Source organism: Panthera tigris, chromosome B1 (assembly GCF_018350195.1).
Source record: "Panthera tigris isolate Pti1 chromosome B1, P.tigris_Pti1_mat1.1, whole genome shotgun sequence".
Lineage (NCBI taxonomy): Eukaryota > Metazoa > Chordata > Mammalia > Carnivora > Felidae > Panthera > Panthera tigris.
The window spans coordinates 174184529-174203554 of record NC_056663.1 but is presented as its reverse complement, the minus strand read 5'-3'; the positions used below and the strand labels follow the sequence as shown (position 1 = coordinate 174203554).

Here is a 19026-nt window from a genome sequence, read left to right as displayed (position 1 = left end):
TTACATTTAAAAGCCTTCATTGTTGTAATGTTTTTGTAAAAGGAGTTATTTTGAATTAATAGATGTAAATGTAGGTTTTACTGAATCAATTTGACCCAACAAGTGATTTAATAAACTACTTTTCTAGAGTCATTTCTTAAATAGGTTCTTACAGTATAGCAAAGGCTTTTCTTCTTTTTTTCTAGTTTATTGAGGGGGAAATGAAGAAAGAGTTTAAAAACTATTGTTATGTACCCTACAGAGATAGAATGAATGATAAAGGGAAGCCAAAGAGCCATATAGGGAAATCATATAAAACCAATCTTATATTAAACCGTTCATTTTAATCTTAATGAGAAATTAATAGCATACACAGACTTAACCCTAACACTTTCAAAGTTAAAGCAAAGCAAACACTAAGAAATCTGCAAACTAAGAATTACTTTAACATACTACTTAGCAATTATTACTATAAATTTCTTTTGAGGTAGATATAAACAACTATGGATATCTACACAATATCTGTTCTAAGCCCTTAGGTACACTGTTCCTTTCAATTAAATTTGCAGATTAGCAAAGATTTCAAAAATATAATTATCAGTTTAGAAGGCAAGCATTTATTATGTTCCATATTATATGTATTACCTAAAGCAGAGATCCAATATGGATAGAGCTCCTTAGTAAGAAGTGCATCATCAATGTCGGAGAGAAAATTTTTCAACACGCCTGTCACATCTTCAAGCTGATGTTTTCCAGCCCTCAATTTAAAGCTCCTTGCATCCTTTTTGAAACTCTCCAGGAGTTCGCTTATATGCAAAGGATCACCATTCTTTTGATAGATATATTTGCATCCTAAACCTTTGGTTTAAAAAAAAAAAAGTTACATATATGAAGTCTAAAATCAAAATCTACTTTTATGGCTTAGAAATATAGACTTTTGTGTTGGGACATTGAGCCAGACAAAGTCATTATCCAAGAGTTGATATAAACATGCATGAGGGGAAAAAGGTCCCCCACCCCCTAATTTAAGTACTTAAAATGATGAACAAACTTCTCAGCTTTTAGCAAGCTTTTAACAAGCCTCTGTCCAGCCCTTCCCCCTTCATGGTATCTTCAAATGTTCTTTTACCACAGGTGTCCAATCTTTACTTTATCTCCCAGAATTCAAGCCTGTCCCCAGTTTCACTGATAAAAGTGAGGCGCTCTAATATAAATTTTCTTAGCCCTTTGCACTCATATTTGTATATTAATTTCTGTCTGTTCCCACTTTCACCTTCTTCTGGATGAGGAATTGAATCATCTCCTTTTCAAAGTTACTGATTCACCAGGTGTCCCATATAAAATAAGAGGATGAGGAGCGGAGAGGAGTGAGGATAATGATGATGATACAAACAAAATTTTAAAGTGCTCCCTTGCCCCTCCCAGATCTCTGGATCTCTCTTCCTTCCAAACCCCAGCTGACTTTCCTGTATTTATTCTTCCTATCATCTCATGCCCCTGTTCATCCTTCAACCATAATCTTGCTTCTGTGCATCTGTTGGGACCACCTTCATCAAGAATATCGACGACATCCTATTTTTTAGGTGCTTTTCTGTTTTTATCTAATGAGAATCCCCTGCAGTGTATGACACTCCATATGAATCCCTGCTAAAATTCTTTTAATGTCATGAAGGAGAGCGTTCATGACATTATAATCTCCTAACTTTCCCCCCATTCCTCTATGACTACTGGTCCAGTCCTCTATTTATTCTACCATCTAGTATTTACTAAGGATTCCATAAATCCAGCCTCAATTCTCTTCTCTTTTCTACTCCCCTACAAAAATCTGTGGGTGAACCCACCCAACTTCATCAGTTTAACTACCACATATACATTTTCACCCAGGTTTTCATTTCTAGGATTTCAAACACACACACATACACTTTATATACAGATACTTTATAAATATACCTGCAACACACACCATTTTCATGAATAAATCAAAATAATCTGAGGAATTAAGTCTCCTGCCCCATTCACTACTTCACCTGTTAATCTCACTATGGTCTTTATCTTGTCTCTGGTATCTCAATACATGGCACTTCCTTCTCCTCAGTCCTTTATAAGTCAGAATTTTTCTTTTTCGCTTACAATATTAAAAAGCCACATATATTTTTCATCATAGCCTTGCTCTCAAACTGTCCCCTTCTTTCTATCCCATGTCCTGTTATTTTTTTGCACTCAGTTCCTCACTACATTGTCACAACTTCCTGCCCCTATTCTTGTGTAGCCCTCCAGTCCATCTCAACACTGATAATAGCTTGATCTGAGATACAGGTCTGTTGGTGTCACCAACATGCTTAAAAATCTGGATACTGCCCTCTCACTGCCTAGAGGACAAGTTTGAGGATTTATTATAATATTTAAGACTCTACATGAATAGGCTTAACCCTCCTGCCTCTCATCTACTGTTCTTCTCATGCTAAGCTCTGGCGCTTCCCTCAATAGAAAACTTCTCTCATGACTCCATACATGAGCATACACTGATCCTCCTCAAAGAATCCCGATTCCCTTCTTGTCCTAACTAGCTCCTATTTTCTGTTAAGACTTATGGTAAGCACATCTCACCCATGAAGCTCTCCTTGTACCAACTCCTGAAGCTCTCTACCACAGAATTTTGTATACTTGAGATACAACTGCCTAGTTGTTTAAACGTCTTTGATTCACAAATCTGTAAAAAGCTAGAGGGTAAGGTTCATGTCTTACTCTCTGTGTACAGTAACTCTACCATGACTAGAACTTAGGAAGCATTCAATAAATGATCATTTAATGTAAGAATAAGCAACATCTACAAAAACAAAAACCTGTGACTAAGTTTTTGACCTTAAGTTATATCCCTCGTTGAATGAATTTCTAAAAGCTAGTACTCAAATATATTAACTGCACACATAATTTTGTTTACATAAATTAAAATAATTCCCAAGAACTACTAAAACTCATTAAAAAAATTAAACTCTAAAAATTTGACTGTGAACCGGTTCTGTTCAAAATCTTGACACCATGAACACAAAAAAACTGGCCTTCAGATTTTAATACAAAGGTCAGGAAGTTCAAAATAATCGTGACTTGTAAAGTCTTTGAGTCAACCATCTTCATTCTATTAATCACTGGGCATTTTCCAAGTGTGTGTCATATCTTCCCTACTATACATGCTGGTAACATCAGGGTTTCCCCCATATTCTGCTCATTAAAAACAAAACAAAACACAGTCTTTCATCGGCTTTATTACTTTTATATGCAAGTTAATGTACCTTGTGCCAGAGTTACAAAGTAGTTTTAATGTATAAAATTTAGTTGAAAACAATCTAATGCTTAATGATTTTAAATTCAAAGAAACACCACAAAGAAACTTCTGATTTCCCAAGAGAAACCTTAAATTGGATACACTGGAGCTAGAATTATTTTAATCATTTCACAGCTTAAGAAAGACCTTATGCCATTATGAAACTAACATGATGTGAAAATTCCCAATGAGGTTTTGCTCTTGCTAAAACATAGTACGTGTGCAATTCATTTATACCAATGAAATTCAAGTGTGCTAATACTGAATGACTAACAAATGAAGATGATAACCTTCTTCCTCCCCCATTTTCAAATAAACAGATGACTACCACTGATAAGGAAAATACGGACACAGTATCACAGGAAGGGATTTCATAGAGTAACAGCCACATAATGTGACTGCATACATATTTACAGTAGGTATATAATTCAAAGATATGTAATTCAAACACAGTGAATCTGATTAATGATACTTGAATTATATATGAAATAAGCAAAATACTTAAAATGGCACTCTCTCCAGAAGAAGACAGATTAATATACACATATTATAAATTTAATTTCTAAAAATTATTTTCTTCATAGCCTTTGTTATTTCTAACATTTTACTCATAGCAGTTTGTTGTCAGTTCTCATTACTGAAACCTATGATTCATGGCTTTGTCTTTAACTTTTTACTCCCACTGCTGTACTTCCAGTACCAAGATCAATGGCTGGCACACAACAGACAATAAATAAGTAACAAACTAATAACACAATGTTTTACTGCAGCTCTGTCACTGATTACACCTTCTTTTCAAATTAAAAACACCCAAGGACACTTCTAATATTAAGAGAACAAAAAAAAAGTTAATTACCTTCCCAAATACAAGATCAATCATTTTACTCTTTTCCAAACTTGTAATCTAAATCAATGGCACTTACCTACAGATTAAAAGGTAGAAAACATTTTTATATTTAAAATATAGTTCACAATCTTCTACCTTTTAGAGTGTTGATGAAATATGTAACAAAGAAGGAACCTGAGGAATTCATATTTGAAAATAAACATGAAGAATCAAGGAATACTTTACTATCATAGCATATTATTTTGAAATGAAGTTAGCCCATGTGTATGTCAACCAATTGTTTTTTACTTGCAAACTATTCATAAAACTCTGTTAAGATCAAGTCAAAACTATTAGAATAACCATGATTCTTAATATAAACATGTGACTAATAGCACGTTGAATGAAATAAATACATATACATACTTTGAATGCTTGTCAACAGCAACAAAAAATTCTTTCACATATTTTCCCACAGTTTACCACTTCCAAAAACATGTTTAGGCGACCCACTGCATTCCCTTAGACTTTACAGTAACCCTTGTAACCTCTGAAAAATAAAGTCTTCAGTCTATTTTTAATATACATTTTATAATATAGATTCTTTCAATATGGCATTTAAATTTTTTACGCATGTAAAAGAAGAAAATGGTAAAAGTACATTGTGTAATTTAAATTTTACTGGGAGAAGGAATGGCATTTGGCTGAATGGTGATGTTTTTATTTTTCACTGATGTACTTTCAAATATAAAGAGCTCTAATGCAGTCCAGTGGCGGAACCACTTAAAAAACTCTAAGAATGATACCATGAGTTCTGGGGGTTGAATAAAAACTTTGCAATACTTACCATACTGTGTAACAAATGCTATACAGCTGTTCACAATAATGGGAACGTCATTTTTGCTGAGCTGCTGATCTTGTAATGCATTACCATCTGTACCTGCTGCTTTTTCAATTGCAGTATGCCAGACTGTGAAATCCAACTTGGTATGCCCATGGATGTATAATGTTCTGTAAAGTTTAAAAGCATTTCAAATTATAATTTTTTTCTAAAATTTTGACTTCTAGACAGAGTATCTTTAAATCCATATAAACGTGATCTTGCCTCATCCATCAGAAGAAAACTCTCCATCTACCATTAGCTTCCATTTGATCTCTTTCATCTGTACACTGACATCTCTCCGTGAAGTGCAGGAAAGTTCTCTCAATTCATGGTCTCACCTCCCTTCATTTTCTGACCCGCTTTATTTTGTTTCTGAATAAGTGGATTGAAACTACTCTGGCAAGCATCATGGGTGACTAGATTTTATGGCTACTTTTTTTAAGATTTTAGGACTGTCAATGATTTCACTTCTTAAAAAAGAAAAAAAAATACATTTTGTTTTTTATAATATAATTCTTTCCAGATTTTCCTATCTTTCTGGTTACTCAATTTCTACACAAGCTCATTTCCTCTTTTGAACCTCAGTGCACTCACAAGAACGCTAAGGACTCTGCAGAGACTCATCATTCAGGCCAATGGTTTCACCCCTCACTTAGAGACAGTAACTCCCAAATCCCTATCAACAGATTATAACTTTATCTCACAGATCATATCTCTATGTGACTGAAAAGAGCATGAAGTAGTCAAGAGAGTAGAAAATGTAATCACTACCCAACCTCAAATTTTCACTCTGCACTTACTTCCTTTGTGACCTTGGGCAAGTTATCAACCTTCTTTGGGCCTCAGTTTCATTAGTGACAAAATGAGGATAATAATAGTACCTACCTCAAGACTCAGCGAATGTAATATTAATAAGTAAACAATAATACTAATTAATATTAATTTTTGGACACCCTCATCTTACTATGTCACAATTATCTTGAACCTTTTTCTTTCCTCATATCAGACTAGTACTATAATCCTCCACTTATCCCACTAGAAATATGGGATTAATTAATTTTAGATTGGTTCTGCCTCCACCCAAACCACATTACTGCCACATGAATTCTGTTGATTTCCATTCCTGGATATATTTACTCTGCCTTCTCTTCATTCTGACATTGTCTGATTTCAAGTTTTTACAATGCTTCTTAAGGTCACTAAAATGCTTCCTAATAAGTTTCCTTTCCTACTTCTCCGTGTCTCTAATACTCACTCCTCAGGGCTTCCAGGACAATCTAATATGCAAAACTAATCTCCCTCAAGACTGGGAGGTGTAACTGATCCACCTAATACACAGACACAGGAAGTTAGGCAAAATAAGGAGACAAAGGAATATGTTCCTAACAAAAGAACAAAGCAAAATCTCAGAAAAAGAACTAAATGAAAGAGAGATAAGCAGTCCACCAGATAAAGAGTTCAAAGTAGTGGTCACATCGCTAAACCAGCTTTTTGCACGCCATATTAAAAGGGGCTCTTTGAGTGGAAAGCAAAGACAAAAAGTGACAAAGACAGGAAAGGATCTGGGAAAATCTCCAGAAACCACAACAAAACAGGTAATACAATGGAAATAAATACATATCCATCAATAATCACCCTCAGTGTAAATGGACTAAACCCTCCAATCCAAAGACATAGGGTATCAGAACAGATAAAAAAAAAAAAAAAAAAAAAAAACATCATTATACTGCCTACAAGAGACTCACTTTGGACTTAAAGACACCAGCATATGGAAAGTAAGGGGATGGAGAAACATTTATCACACAAACAGATGTCAAAAGAAAGCTGGAGTAGCAATATTTACTTACACTGGACAAACTAGACTTTAAAACAAAGACTGTAACAAGAGATAAAGAGGGGCACTACATCATAATAAAGGGGACAATCCAACAAGAAGATCTAACAATTGTAAATATTTGTGCCCCCAATGTGGGAGTACCCAAATATATAAAACAATAACTAACATAAAGGAAGTGACAGTAATATAACAATAATAGGGACTTTAATACCTCACTTACAACAACTGACAGATAATCTAAACAGAAAATAAACAAGGAAACAATGGCTTTGAATGACACTGGACCTGGAGGACTCAAAGTGATGCTCATAAAGATGTTCACTAAAAATCAAAGGAAGACTGAATGAACACAGTTAGAACTTCAATGAAGAGATGGAAAATAAAAAAAAAGATCAGAGCTGAATAATAAGTGAGATAAAAAGTACTAGAAGGAATCAACACACTAAATGATGCAGAAGAATGGATCAATGCAGGAGAGTGGAAGACCAGGGAATGAAAATCATGCAATCAGAACAGCAAAAAGAAAAAGTAATTTGAAAATGAGCAGAGCTTAAGGGACCACTGGGACAACATCAAGTACACGATCACTTGAATCAAAGGGGTCCCAGAGGAAGGGGAAAAAAAAAAAAAAAAAAAAAGAGCCAAAGGGACAGGAAACCTATTTGAAGAAATAATGCCTGAAAACTTTCCCAACGTGGTAAAGGAAAAAGACATCCAAGGCCAGGAACAGAAATTCCAAAATAACATGAACTCAAAGAGACCCATGGCAAGATACATTATAACTAGTGTCAAGAATTAAAGAGAGGATCTTAAAAGCAGCAAGAGAAAAACAACTATTTACATGCCATGGGAATCTCCCTCAAGACTATCAGCTGATTTTATTTATTTTTTTAATTTATGTTTTTATTTGAGAGAGAGCAAGCATGAGCTGGGGAGCAGAGGGGGATGAGGAGAGAAAGAGGGAGGGAGGAGGAGGGGGAGGGGGGAGAGGGGGAGAGAGGGGGAGAGAGGGGGAGGGGGAAGGGAAGAGAGGGAGGAGGGGGGAGCAGGGAGAGAGGGGGAGAGAGGGGGAGAGAGGGGGAGAGAGGGGGAGAGAGGGGGAGAGAGGGGGAGAGAGGGGGAGAGAGGGGGAGAGAGGGGGAGAGAGGGGGAGGGAGGGGGAGAGAGGGGGAGAGAGGGGGAGAGAGGGGGAGGGGGGGAGAGAGAGGGGGAGAGAGGGGGAGAGAGAGAGAATCATAAGCAGGTTCCATGGCTCCATGTTCAGCTCAGAGCCCAATGCGGGGCTGGATCCCACAACCCTGGGATCATGACCTGAGCCAAAATCAAGTCAGACAATCAACTGAGCTACCCAGGCACCCCATCAGCTAATTTTATAACAGAAATTTTACATAAGGAAGTCATGAGGGAATATGATACATTCAAAGTGCTGAAAGGAAAAAAAAAAAAAAATACAACCAGAATACTCTACACCCAGCAATATTATCATTCTGAATTAAAGGAGAGATAAGTTTCCCAGATAAGCAAAAGCCTAAAGGAGTTCATCAAAACCAAACCAGCCTTATAAGAAATGTTATAGGGGCTTCTTTAAATAAAAAGAAAAGGCCATAACTAGATACTAAACACTATGAAAGAAAAAAAATATCAATGGTAATGGTAAACATAGAATAAAGTAGATCAACGACCCACATAGCTAGAACGTATCTATGTAGGTTGTTGAATGTAGGTTAAAGGACAAAAGTAGTAAAATTATCTAGGACTACACACTTAGTCAAAGGATACACAAAATAATAACGTGCAAAATGTGATGTCAAAAACATAAAATGTATCAGGAGGGGGCAGTTAAAATGCAGTGCTTTTAGAACATCCTTGAACTTAAATGACTATTAACTTAAAACAAACTACTATACACTAAAGATATTCTATATGAACCTCAAGGAAACCACAAACTAAATATCTGTAACAGATGTACAAAAATTAAGGAAAAAGGAATACAAACTGAACACTAAGGAATGTCATCTCATCATAAGGGAAGAGAGCAAAAGAAGAAGGAACACAGAAAAACTACAAAAACCCATAAAACAACAACAAAAAAAACCAGGAAACAATCAACAAAATGGCATTAGGTACATATCTATCAATAATTACTTCAAATGTAAAAGAACTAAATATTCCCATCAAAAGACAAAGAGGACAGTTAGTGGATTATTAAAAAGACCTATAGATATGTTGCCTATAAGAGACTCACTTCAGATCTAAAGACACACAAAGTGAAGGGATGGAAAAAGACATTCCATTCAAATGGAAATAAAAAGAAAGCTGCAGTAGCAATACTTACATTAGTCAAAACAGACCTTAAAACAAACAAAAAATGTAATAGGGGATAGAGAAAAAACATTACATAATGATAATAGTATCAATTCAACAAAAGGATGTAACACTTTTAAAGATCTGTGCACCTACATATGGACATCCAAGTGTAAAAAGCAAATATTAAGACATAAAGGAGAAACTGACAGTAATAAATTGACAGTAATACATTGACAGTTATAAATAATAGTAAGGGACTTTAACACTCCCACATATATCAATGGATATATCATCCAGACATAAGATCAATAAGATACATAGGCCTTCCACAACATATTACAGAAGATGTACTTAACAGATATACACATGAGCATTAAGAAGGGTACTTGTGATGAGCACTGGCTATTGTATGAGAGTGTTGAATCATTGAATTCTACTTCTGAAATCAATACTGAACTGTATATTAACTAAAATATAAATAATAAAAAAATAAATATATACAGGACATTCCACTCAAAAACAGAATAAATATTCTTTTCAAGTGCACATGGGACATTCTTCGAACAGATCACGTTAGGCTATAAAACAAGTCTCAATAAATTTAAGAAGACAAATCATTTCAGACATATTTTCCAACCATAGTGGTATAAAACTAGAAATCAATTACAACATGAAAAATGGCTAAACAACACACAGAGGCTAAACAACATGCTACTAAACAACCAGAGTTAATGATGAAATCAAAGAGGAAACTAAAAAAATACATGGAGACAAATAAAAATATAAACAGAACAGTAAAAAATCTGTAACTTGCACCAAAAGCAGTTATAAGAGGGTAGTTTCTAGCAATATAGGCCTACCTCAAGAAATAAGAAAAAATCTCAAGTAAGCAATCTAACTTTACACCTAAAGGAACTAGAAACATGAGAATAAACAAAGCCCAATATTAGTAGAAAGAAGGAAATTATAAAGATCAGAATGGAAATAAATGATATAAAAACTAAAAAGACAAAAAAATCAATAAAACTAAGAGTCAGTTCTTTGAAAAGATAAACATTAATAAACCTTTAGCCAGACTCATCAAGAAAAAAAAAAGCAGGAGGACTCAAATAAATACAATCAGAAATGAAAGAGAAGTTACAACAGATAACATAGAAATACAAAGGCTTATAAGAGACTACTACGCAAAATGATATGCCAACAAATTGGAAAACCTAGAAAAATGGATAAATTCCCAGAAATGTACAATCTCCAAGACTAAAGAAGAAACAGAAAATTTGAACAGACCCATTAGTAGTAACAAAACTTAACCTCAGTAATCAAAAAAACTCCCAACAAAGAGAAGTCCAAGACCAAATGGCTTCACAGGTGAATTCTACCAAACATTTAAAAAAAAAAAGAGTTTATACATATCCTTTGCAATTCCTTTCCAAAAAAGAAAAAAAAAAAAATTAAGAGGAATACTTCCAATTCATTCCACAAGGCCAGAATATCGTTGTCAACTTTGATGATGAACACTGATGCAAAAATCCTCAACAAAATATTATAAAACTGAATTTAAATATAATTAAAAGGATCATTCACCATGATCAAATAGGATTTATTCCAGGTATGCAAGGACAGTTTGATATCTGCAAATCAATCAATGTGAGACACATTAACAAATGGAAGAATACAAAAAATAACAATCATCTCTATAAATGCAGAAAAAAGCAATTGACAAAATTCAACATACATTAAAGATAAAAACTCTGAACAAAGTCAGTTTAGAGGAAACATACCTCAATATAAAGGCTATATTTAACAAACCCAAGCTAGCATCATACTCAATGGTGAAAAGATAAAACCTTTTCCTCTAATATAAGGAACAAGAATTCTGTCACCGCTTTTATTCAAAATAGTATTAGAAGCCATTGCCATAGCAATCAGATGAGAAAAAGAAATAAAAAGCATCTAAATCAAAGAAAGAAGTAAAACTGTCACCATTTACAGATGACATGATACTATGGACAGAAAACCCTAAAGACTCCACCAAAAAAAAAAAAAAATAGAATAAATTAGTAAAATTGAGAGATCTGGAATTTATATACAGAAATCTGTGAATTTCTATACACTAATAATGAACCATGAGAAAAAGAAATGAAGAAAACAATACCATTTACAATTGCATCAAAAATAATAAAATACCTAAGAATAAATTTAAGCAAGTAAGTGAAAGACCTGTATTTTTAAAACTCTAAGACACTGATGAAAGAAACCAAATGTGAAATGAATAAATGGAAATAGATACCATGCTCAAAGATTGAAAGAATACTATTAAAATGTTCATACTATACAAAGCAATCTACAGATTTAATGCAATCCTTATCAAAATACCAACAAGCATTTTTCACAGATTTAGAAAAAATAACCCTAAAATTTATATGGGCCCCAAAAGACCTTGAATAGCAAAAGCAATCTTGAGAAGAACAAAACTAGAAGTATCACACTCCTTACATTCTAACTATTCTAAAGCTACAGTAATCAAAACAGTAAGATACAGGCATTAAAAATACACATGGATCAATGAAACAGAATAGAGTCCAGAAATAAACCCATGTTTATATAATTATTTAATCTTCAATAAAGAAGGCAAAAACATGCAACAGAGCTCTTTGATAAATGGTATTGGGAAAACTATATGCAGAAGAATGACACTGGATCACTTTCTTACGCTATAAACAAAACACACAAAAAAAGCTCAAAATAGATTAAAGGATTAAATCTAAGACCAGAAAGCAGAAAACTAATACCAAAAAGAAAAAAAGTAAACTCTTGGATAATGGTCATAGTAGTATTTCTTTGGATCTGTCTCCTCAGGCAAGATGCAACAAAAGCAAAAATAAACAGGAATACTTCAAACTAAAAAGTTTTTGTACAGCAAAGGAAACCATCAAGAAAATGAAGATAACCTGCAAATTATATAACCAACAGGGGTTAATATCCACACAACTCAAGCGGAGGAAAAAAAAAAAAAATGCAAACAATCCAATTAAAAACCTGGCAGAGGACCTGAATAGACATTTCTTTAAAAAAAATAAAAATAAAATAACGTTTATTATTGAGACACAGAGAGAGACAAAGCATGAGCATGGGAGGGGCAGAGAGAGAAGGAGACACAGAATCTGAAGCAGGCTCCAGGCTCTGAGCTGTCAGCACAGAGCCCGACATGGGGCTCGAACCCACAAAGCACGAGATCACGACCTGAGCCGAAGTCGGACACTCAACCGACTGAGCCACACAGGCGCCCCATGAGTAGACATTTCTACAAAGAAATTAGTCAGATGGCCAACAGACGCATGAAAAGATGTTCAACATCACTCATCATCAGGGAAATGCAAATCAAAACCACAATGAGATACCACCTCACACGTGTCAGAATGGAAAGTATCAAAGAAAGAGAAGAAATAGCAAGTGCTGATGAGGATACAAAAAAAAAAAAAGGAACCCTCATGTACATCTGATAGGAATGTAAAACAGTGCAGCCACTATGGAAAACAGTATGAAGATTCCTCAACAAATAAAAAACAGAAATGCCACACAATCCAGCAATTTCACTTCTGGGCATTTATCTGAAAGACAAAAATAAAAAAAAAAAAACAAAGAAAGAAAACACTAACTCAAACAGACATATGCATCTCTATGTTCACTGCAGCATTGTTTAGAAGAGCCAGGTTATGGAAGCAACCCAAGTGTCCATCAACAGATGAATGGATAAAGAAGCGGTGTATATATATGCAATGAAACATTACTCAGCCATAAGAAAGAATTTGTGACAACATGAGTGGATCTAGATGGTATTGTGCTAAGTGAAACATGTCAGAGAAAGACAAATATCATATGATTTCACTTATATGGGGGATCTAAGAAACAATACAAAACAGAAACTGACTCCTAGATATAATGATACAATGCATAATCTGGTGGTTGCCAGAGGGGAGAAGGGTGAAGGGATGGGCAAAACAGCGGAAGGGTACAAACTAAGTACAAGTAAGAGGTATGAACTTTCAGTTAAAGTAAATGAGACATGGGGATACCATGTACAGCACAGGGACTATACTGATATGTAATAATCTTAGAAGGTGACAAATGGTAGACTGAAGGTGGTGATCACTTCACAATATAGAAAAATTTGAATTACTATGTGTATACCTGAAACTAACCTTACCTATCATTTACACCTCAATTTAAAAATCTAAAATAAATTGACAAATGCAAAGCCAATGGCATCATTTCCTCATCATTTCCCTTCTACAGCTCTTAGAATTTTCATGACTAAGGGGTCTTCATATCTGGCCTATATTTTCCCCTCCAACTCTTCCATTCTCCTACATTAAAGACACACTTTAAAAATTCATATCTTATTACAATAAATATTTCCTGCTCTTGGCTGGCTACTCCCATCCTCCTTGAACTGTACTCCAGGAAACCCTCCCTGACACTCTATGCTTAATGTCCCAATACTTAGTACATGTGTCCCTTCCTAATTATGAATAGCTGATTTGTCCTCTATTATACTATCTGTTCTGTGTGTAAATGTTTTTTGCTGTTAGAATCCAAACTTTGCACAGGCAAGCAAGGAAGAAAGCATTTTGGATTTCTGGTCATTAGCATAGTGCATAGCATTTAGTGGTACATAATAGTTTTAAAATCCTATTGCTAGATATAAAATTTGAATTGAAACACAAGTTAAAAGTAATCACTGATGTATTTAAAAGTATATTTATACCAGAGCAGAACTATTTAATCTTGATTTCAAACTCTGATGGGGCTCCTTTGGACTCAACCTAAAGAGAAAGAAATGAGGTGCATAAACACTAGGTTATTCTTTTCTTTTATTGGGGGTGGGAGGTCATCTTTTACATTCCTGATAATTCACTGGCCCTAATTTAAAAAGCAAATAAAAGTCCCTTCTTTCCTCCAGTTTCTTTTCTATAAATGTTTCTCTAAGAAGATAAAGTTACCAGTACCTTATACACACTTCTCACACCTTCTGAACTTGCTATAACTACTATTTCTTCCCTGACATCTGTGTCTATTGTTTCTATGTTCCACAGCACCACAGCAGCCACGACCTCCTATTTCTATAATTTTCTTTTTGAAGAAACCAGACACTTGCTGTTATATTGCTGACATGCTTTATTTAATTAGCCTTTTCGTTTACCTTACATCATCTTTAGCTCAATAGCATTCTATTGCTGGGTGTATTTGTCTAACTGAAACTATATAAATTGGGTAAATTCCCTGAGAAATATCAAGCCAATACATTATGTAGACAATTGAAATTATGATTTGCTAAATTCAAGAGTTTAGGTCAGGGCACCTGGGTAGCTCAGTCGGTTGAGCATCCAACTTCGGCTCAGGTCATGATCTCGAGGTCCGTGAGTTTGAGCCCTGTGTCGGGCCCTGTGCTGACAGCTCAGAGTCTGGAGCCTGTTTTGCATTCTGTGTCTCCCTCTCTCTCTGCCCCTCCCCCGCTCATGCTCTGTCTCTCTCACTTTCAAAAATGAATAAATGTTAAAAAAAAAAATTTAAAAAGAGTTTAGGTAAAGAGAGAACTTTAAACTTTCGTTGATTCATATTTAACTTTTTTTTTTTACTGATAATCAAACTCAAAATATTTACAAAATATTTGGTACTGTTTGCTTATAAATAAACAAGTGCTGTGGGTGAGTTATTTCAGCAATCAAGGAAAGAAATCCAAAATGCAACAACCCTCCTTCTATACCAGTGTAATTCTGCCATCAACTGTGCACATTTCAAACTTTAAATTTTCTTTCTAGTCAGAAGAAATCCCATGATGACAAGTTTAGCTGTCTCCTTGTGAACTAGTGAGGGGTAGAACAAGTAATGACAAGTTAGCTCCCAAGTCAACTTGTCAAAGACTGAATCCTAAAATACAGCATCTCGTGAAGTAGATGTGTGACATTTAATAGCATCAGTTCAACAACTTTCCTCTGTGATGCTTAGCTAAACTCTGTGTACATGGAATGAAGCATCAAAAGACATTTTCAACACAAATCCCAGCCGACTCTGTAATCCCAACTAATATCAAACAATGTTTTTACATTTCTAGGATCCCAGAGGAATATTTCATTTACATCTTGAAAATCTGAAAAGTTACTTTGAAGAACTCTATAATAGAGTTCTAATTGTCCATTCCTCAAACATAAATTTTAAAGGGCATTTCAAGGTCATATAAAGAAACATTCCTACATCCTATAATGAATCAAGACAGTTCAGTAAGACCTATAAACCAAGCCCCAGGACTTACAAAAACAATTTTCTCAAAACTGCAATACAAAAGCCACAAAGTGTAGACTATCACATATGAGCCTGGTCTACTGCTAAAAACCAGACTGTCTTCACAAATAAAATCAATAAACTTAACTGTATAAAAAATAAATTCATTTACATAAATAATTTTAAACACAACCAAAAGGCAAACGTGCCACACAGATATGACTGAACAATAGGGTATCTTATACATATACACTCTAATAAAAATAGTTAAGTCTTGTAGAATACATCAGCATTTTGTTTGGTCAAAACTAGTTTATTTTAGGGCGCCCGCGTGGCTAAGCATCCAACTCTCCATTTCAGCTCAGGTCGTGATCTCACAATCCTGGGATCCAGCCCCATGTTGGGCTCCATGCTGGGCATTGAACCTCCTTAGTATTCTCTCTCTCCCTCTCCCCCTTCCCTTACTCACATTCTCTCTCTTTAAAAACAAAACAAACAACAACAAAAAACTATATAGTTGTCATTTCTGAAAGATATTTTTTTGCTAAATTTAGTATTTAGGTTAACAGCTGCTGGTTTGCTAATTTTGTCAGGTTTTTTTAAATGCTGTTTTGTTTTTCCCCAAACACTTGAAAATATTTCGATATATTGTCTTCTGGCTTGCACTGTTTCTGATGAGACACCCTCATTTTTGTCACCTATACTTTCTTTTGAAGCCTCTCGACCTCTCAGCACTTGATTTTTTTTTCCTGACAATGGTTTTCAGAAATTTAATTATGTTGTATCTCTTGATGTGGTTGGATCGTCTCTATCATGCTTGAGGTATGCTGGTTGTAGGACATATATGGCTCATAGTTTTTATCAAATTCATATATTTGCCCATAATTCTACAAAGATTTTTTAACTTCTTTCCCTTCTCTAGTTTTGGGATTCTAAGTACATTTACATGAGACTGCTTGATATTGCCCCACTGGTCATGGAGATTCTGTTGATTTTATTTAGTCTTTTTCCTCTCTGTGCTTAAGTTTTGATAGTTTCTACTGTCATGCTTTCAAGGTCATCAATCTTTTTTTTATGTAGAACCTACTCGTGCATTAAGCTGATCCAGTGAAATTTTCTTTTCAGATAGAGTATCCTTCAGCTTTAGAAGGATAATCCATTTGCTTCTTTTTTAATTACCCATTTTTCTTCATTATGTTTGTTTTCCTTTGCATCTCTGAATATATTTATAATATTCAATAATCACTATCTACAGTCTTTGCTAATTCCATTATCTTTCTCACTTCTGGGTCTGTTCCTATCAATTGATTTGCAGCTTTTTGGCAACACAAGCAATTTTAATCATACACTAGACATTATGAGTGCTGAGTATCAGGACTGTAGTCTTCTTTTACAGAATGTTGATGTTTATTTTGGTATCATTTGCCTGTTTGACACCTGGCGACTAAATTACTTGTGGAGAACCTGATGCTTTGCAGATCTATTTTTAATCTTAGTAATAAGGTAAAAAATAAATCTAACTTTAACCTATTAACCTTAATTCTATGGTGTTACCTTTTTGAGGTCTTTGCCAATGCCATGTGTGTTTAATGAGGTCTAACCTAGCTGGACAGAATGTGAACATACTCCACTGTGGTCTAAGTTCTGGGAGTTGTTCAATTCATAGTACCATGGGAGCGGTTTCTGCCTAGCCTCTGGGAACCTCACCCTACAAATACCCAGATTAGTACTGAGCCAAAGGTGGAAGGAAACTTCTATGAGGATTTCCAAAACTTTTTTTTTTTTTCGTATGTTCCTCTGTTCTGATACTATCTCTGGAAAATTTTAGCTACTACAGATTTCCTAAACTCCCCTCCCTCTCTACCCTTCTAATGTAGCAAAAACACCACATTCTGTTTTGGTCTGCCGACTCCTGGGCAGAGTGAATAGACTGAAAAGTGCCTACAGGTTAAAAAAAAAAAAAAAAAAAGACAAGTTGACCTTAAATCTTACTTTGTTTGTTTCCCTTCTCTCCGTAATCACAATCCTGGAATGCTTATTGTCCCAACATTTGAAAATAGTTTCATATATGTCACCCAGTTTTCTGGTTGTTTGAAATGGGAGGGCATGTTCCATTCCATATTTCCTCGTAGACAGAAAGGGGAGTCTGGCAATTTTATTTAGTCATTGCGTCCATAAATCTCTCTCATTTTAATTTGTGGAGATACAGTATTTTTCCCCCAACCTTCAAATAGGAGTTTGCTGCATTAAGGACAGAAGTTTAGTGAGAAGCAAGCAAACAATTGCTAAGAAAATCTGCAGATAAAGAGACTGTCACAAAAACAATGCAGGAAGAAACATTATTCTAAATATCTTGTTTCTTTTGAAGCCAACAGTTCAGTAAAATGTGTCAAAGCATCTAATTCCCCAGGAAAAGCAAAAGCTCCAGTTTTTCAATCTCATCTCTGCACACTATAAGGCATCACCTAAAGGAATGGGAGAAACAGCCTTGTTTCAAGTCTGCTTAAAACTTTTAATGGTGTTCCACTGGCTGCAGAATAAATCAAAATTCACACTTTTAACAATAGTATTTTTTTAAGTTTTAAAGTATCTTAAAAAAAAAAAAACACATCTTCTGTACCCTTGTAAAGAACATGCAATCCTTTCCAGAACAAGCCAAGTTATTAATCACGTTTAGCTGATAATACTAAGATGGTATCAACCTATCTTTCTGAGTTTATTGGTTCACACTTCCTCCTCAGGAGCTCAAGGTCAAGGCCAACTTGCACTGAAATTCTTCCCTAGCCATATTCCTCTGAACTTACTGTTTCCACCACTTAGAATACCTTAGTGTCTTAGCCCCCTCATTTTTTCCTACCGAAGTCCTACGTAGTCTAAATCTAGTTAAATACACTTCTCTTAAAAAAAAAAAAAAAAAAAAAAAAAAAAAAAAAAAAACTATTACCATGCCCACATTTCTTGAGCAGCAATCTTCTCATTCTTTGGTACCTTTTCAGATATTACCACATTTACTTGTTCATTAACCTTATCTAGTATATGGAAGGTGCTTTAAACCGAGTAAAAGAAACTTTTGAAGCAAATAATATATACTTTAAAATCTACCTTGTGTTAAATAGTCATGCATTCCCTTTATTGTAATTCTATTTAAAAAAATAACTTTATAATACAAATTTGAATAGTTTCTTTCTTTTTGCAAAACCTGTGGGGGCGGTGAGGGAATAGAATCTCTTGTTTGTCTTGGCAACATTCAGATTAAACTATCTGTAGGAATTAAATCCTCAGTAAGTTACAAAAGCAGTCAAGCTGATATTGTGGGCAATCGGCTACTATTTAATTTGCAATTACATGCACAATTTAGAAAACACTTTAAGATAATTCACCCTCCAGAGTATTGCTAACATATCAGCTGCTGCAAAATACAATTCAAGGAGGGAAAAAAACATCATATGTAATAAATTGATATGAAATAAGAATCTAAAACTCAGAGTGTTAATCTCTGAAAATGAGAAAAGTAATCTGTTCCATAATTGTGGAATGTATTGATGAAGTGTTTATTCTCCAGGGTTACCTTCTTTATGTCAGGAATTTGC

General features: G+C 34.7%; 1 protein-coding gene across 3 annotated transcripts in view; it reads right to left on the bottom strand.

Moving 5' to 3' along the window:
* ARAP2 (ArfGAP with RhoGAP domain, ankyrin repeat and PH domain 2) overlaps positions 1-19026 on the bottom strand; it is a 213653-nt gene that overhangs the window by 71287 nt on the left and 123340 nt on the right. For all 3 annotated transcript variants that reach the window (XM_042984792.1, XM_042984793.1, XM_042984794.1), the window contains 2 exons: positions 4975-5138; positions 625-837 (listed from right to left, as the gene is read on the bottom strand). In XM_042984792.1, the coding sequence (XP_042840726.1) occupies positions 625-837; positions 4975-5138 (377 nt within the window). The remainder of the gene's footprint in view (positions 1-624; positions 838-4974; positions 5139-19026) is intronic.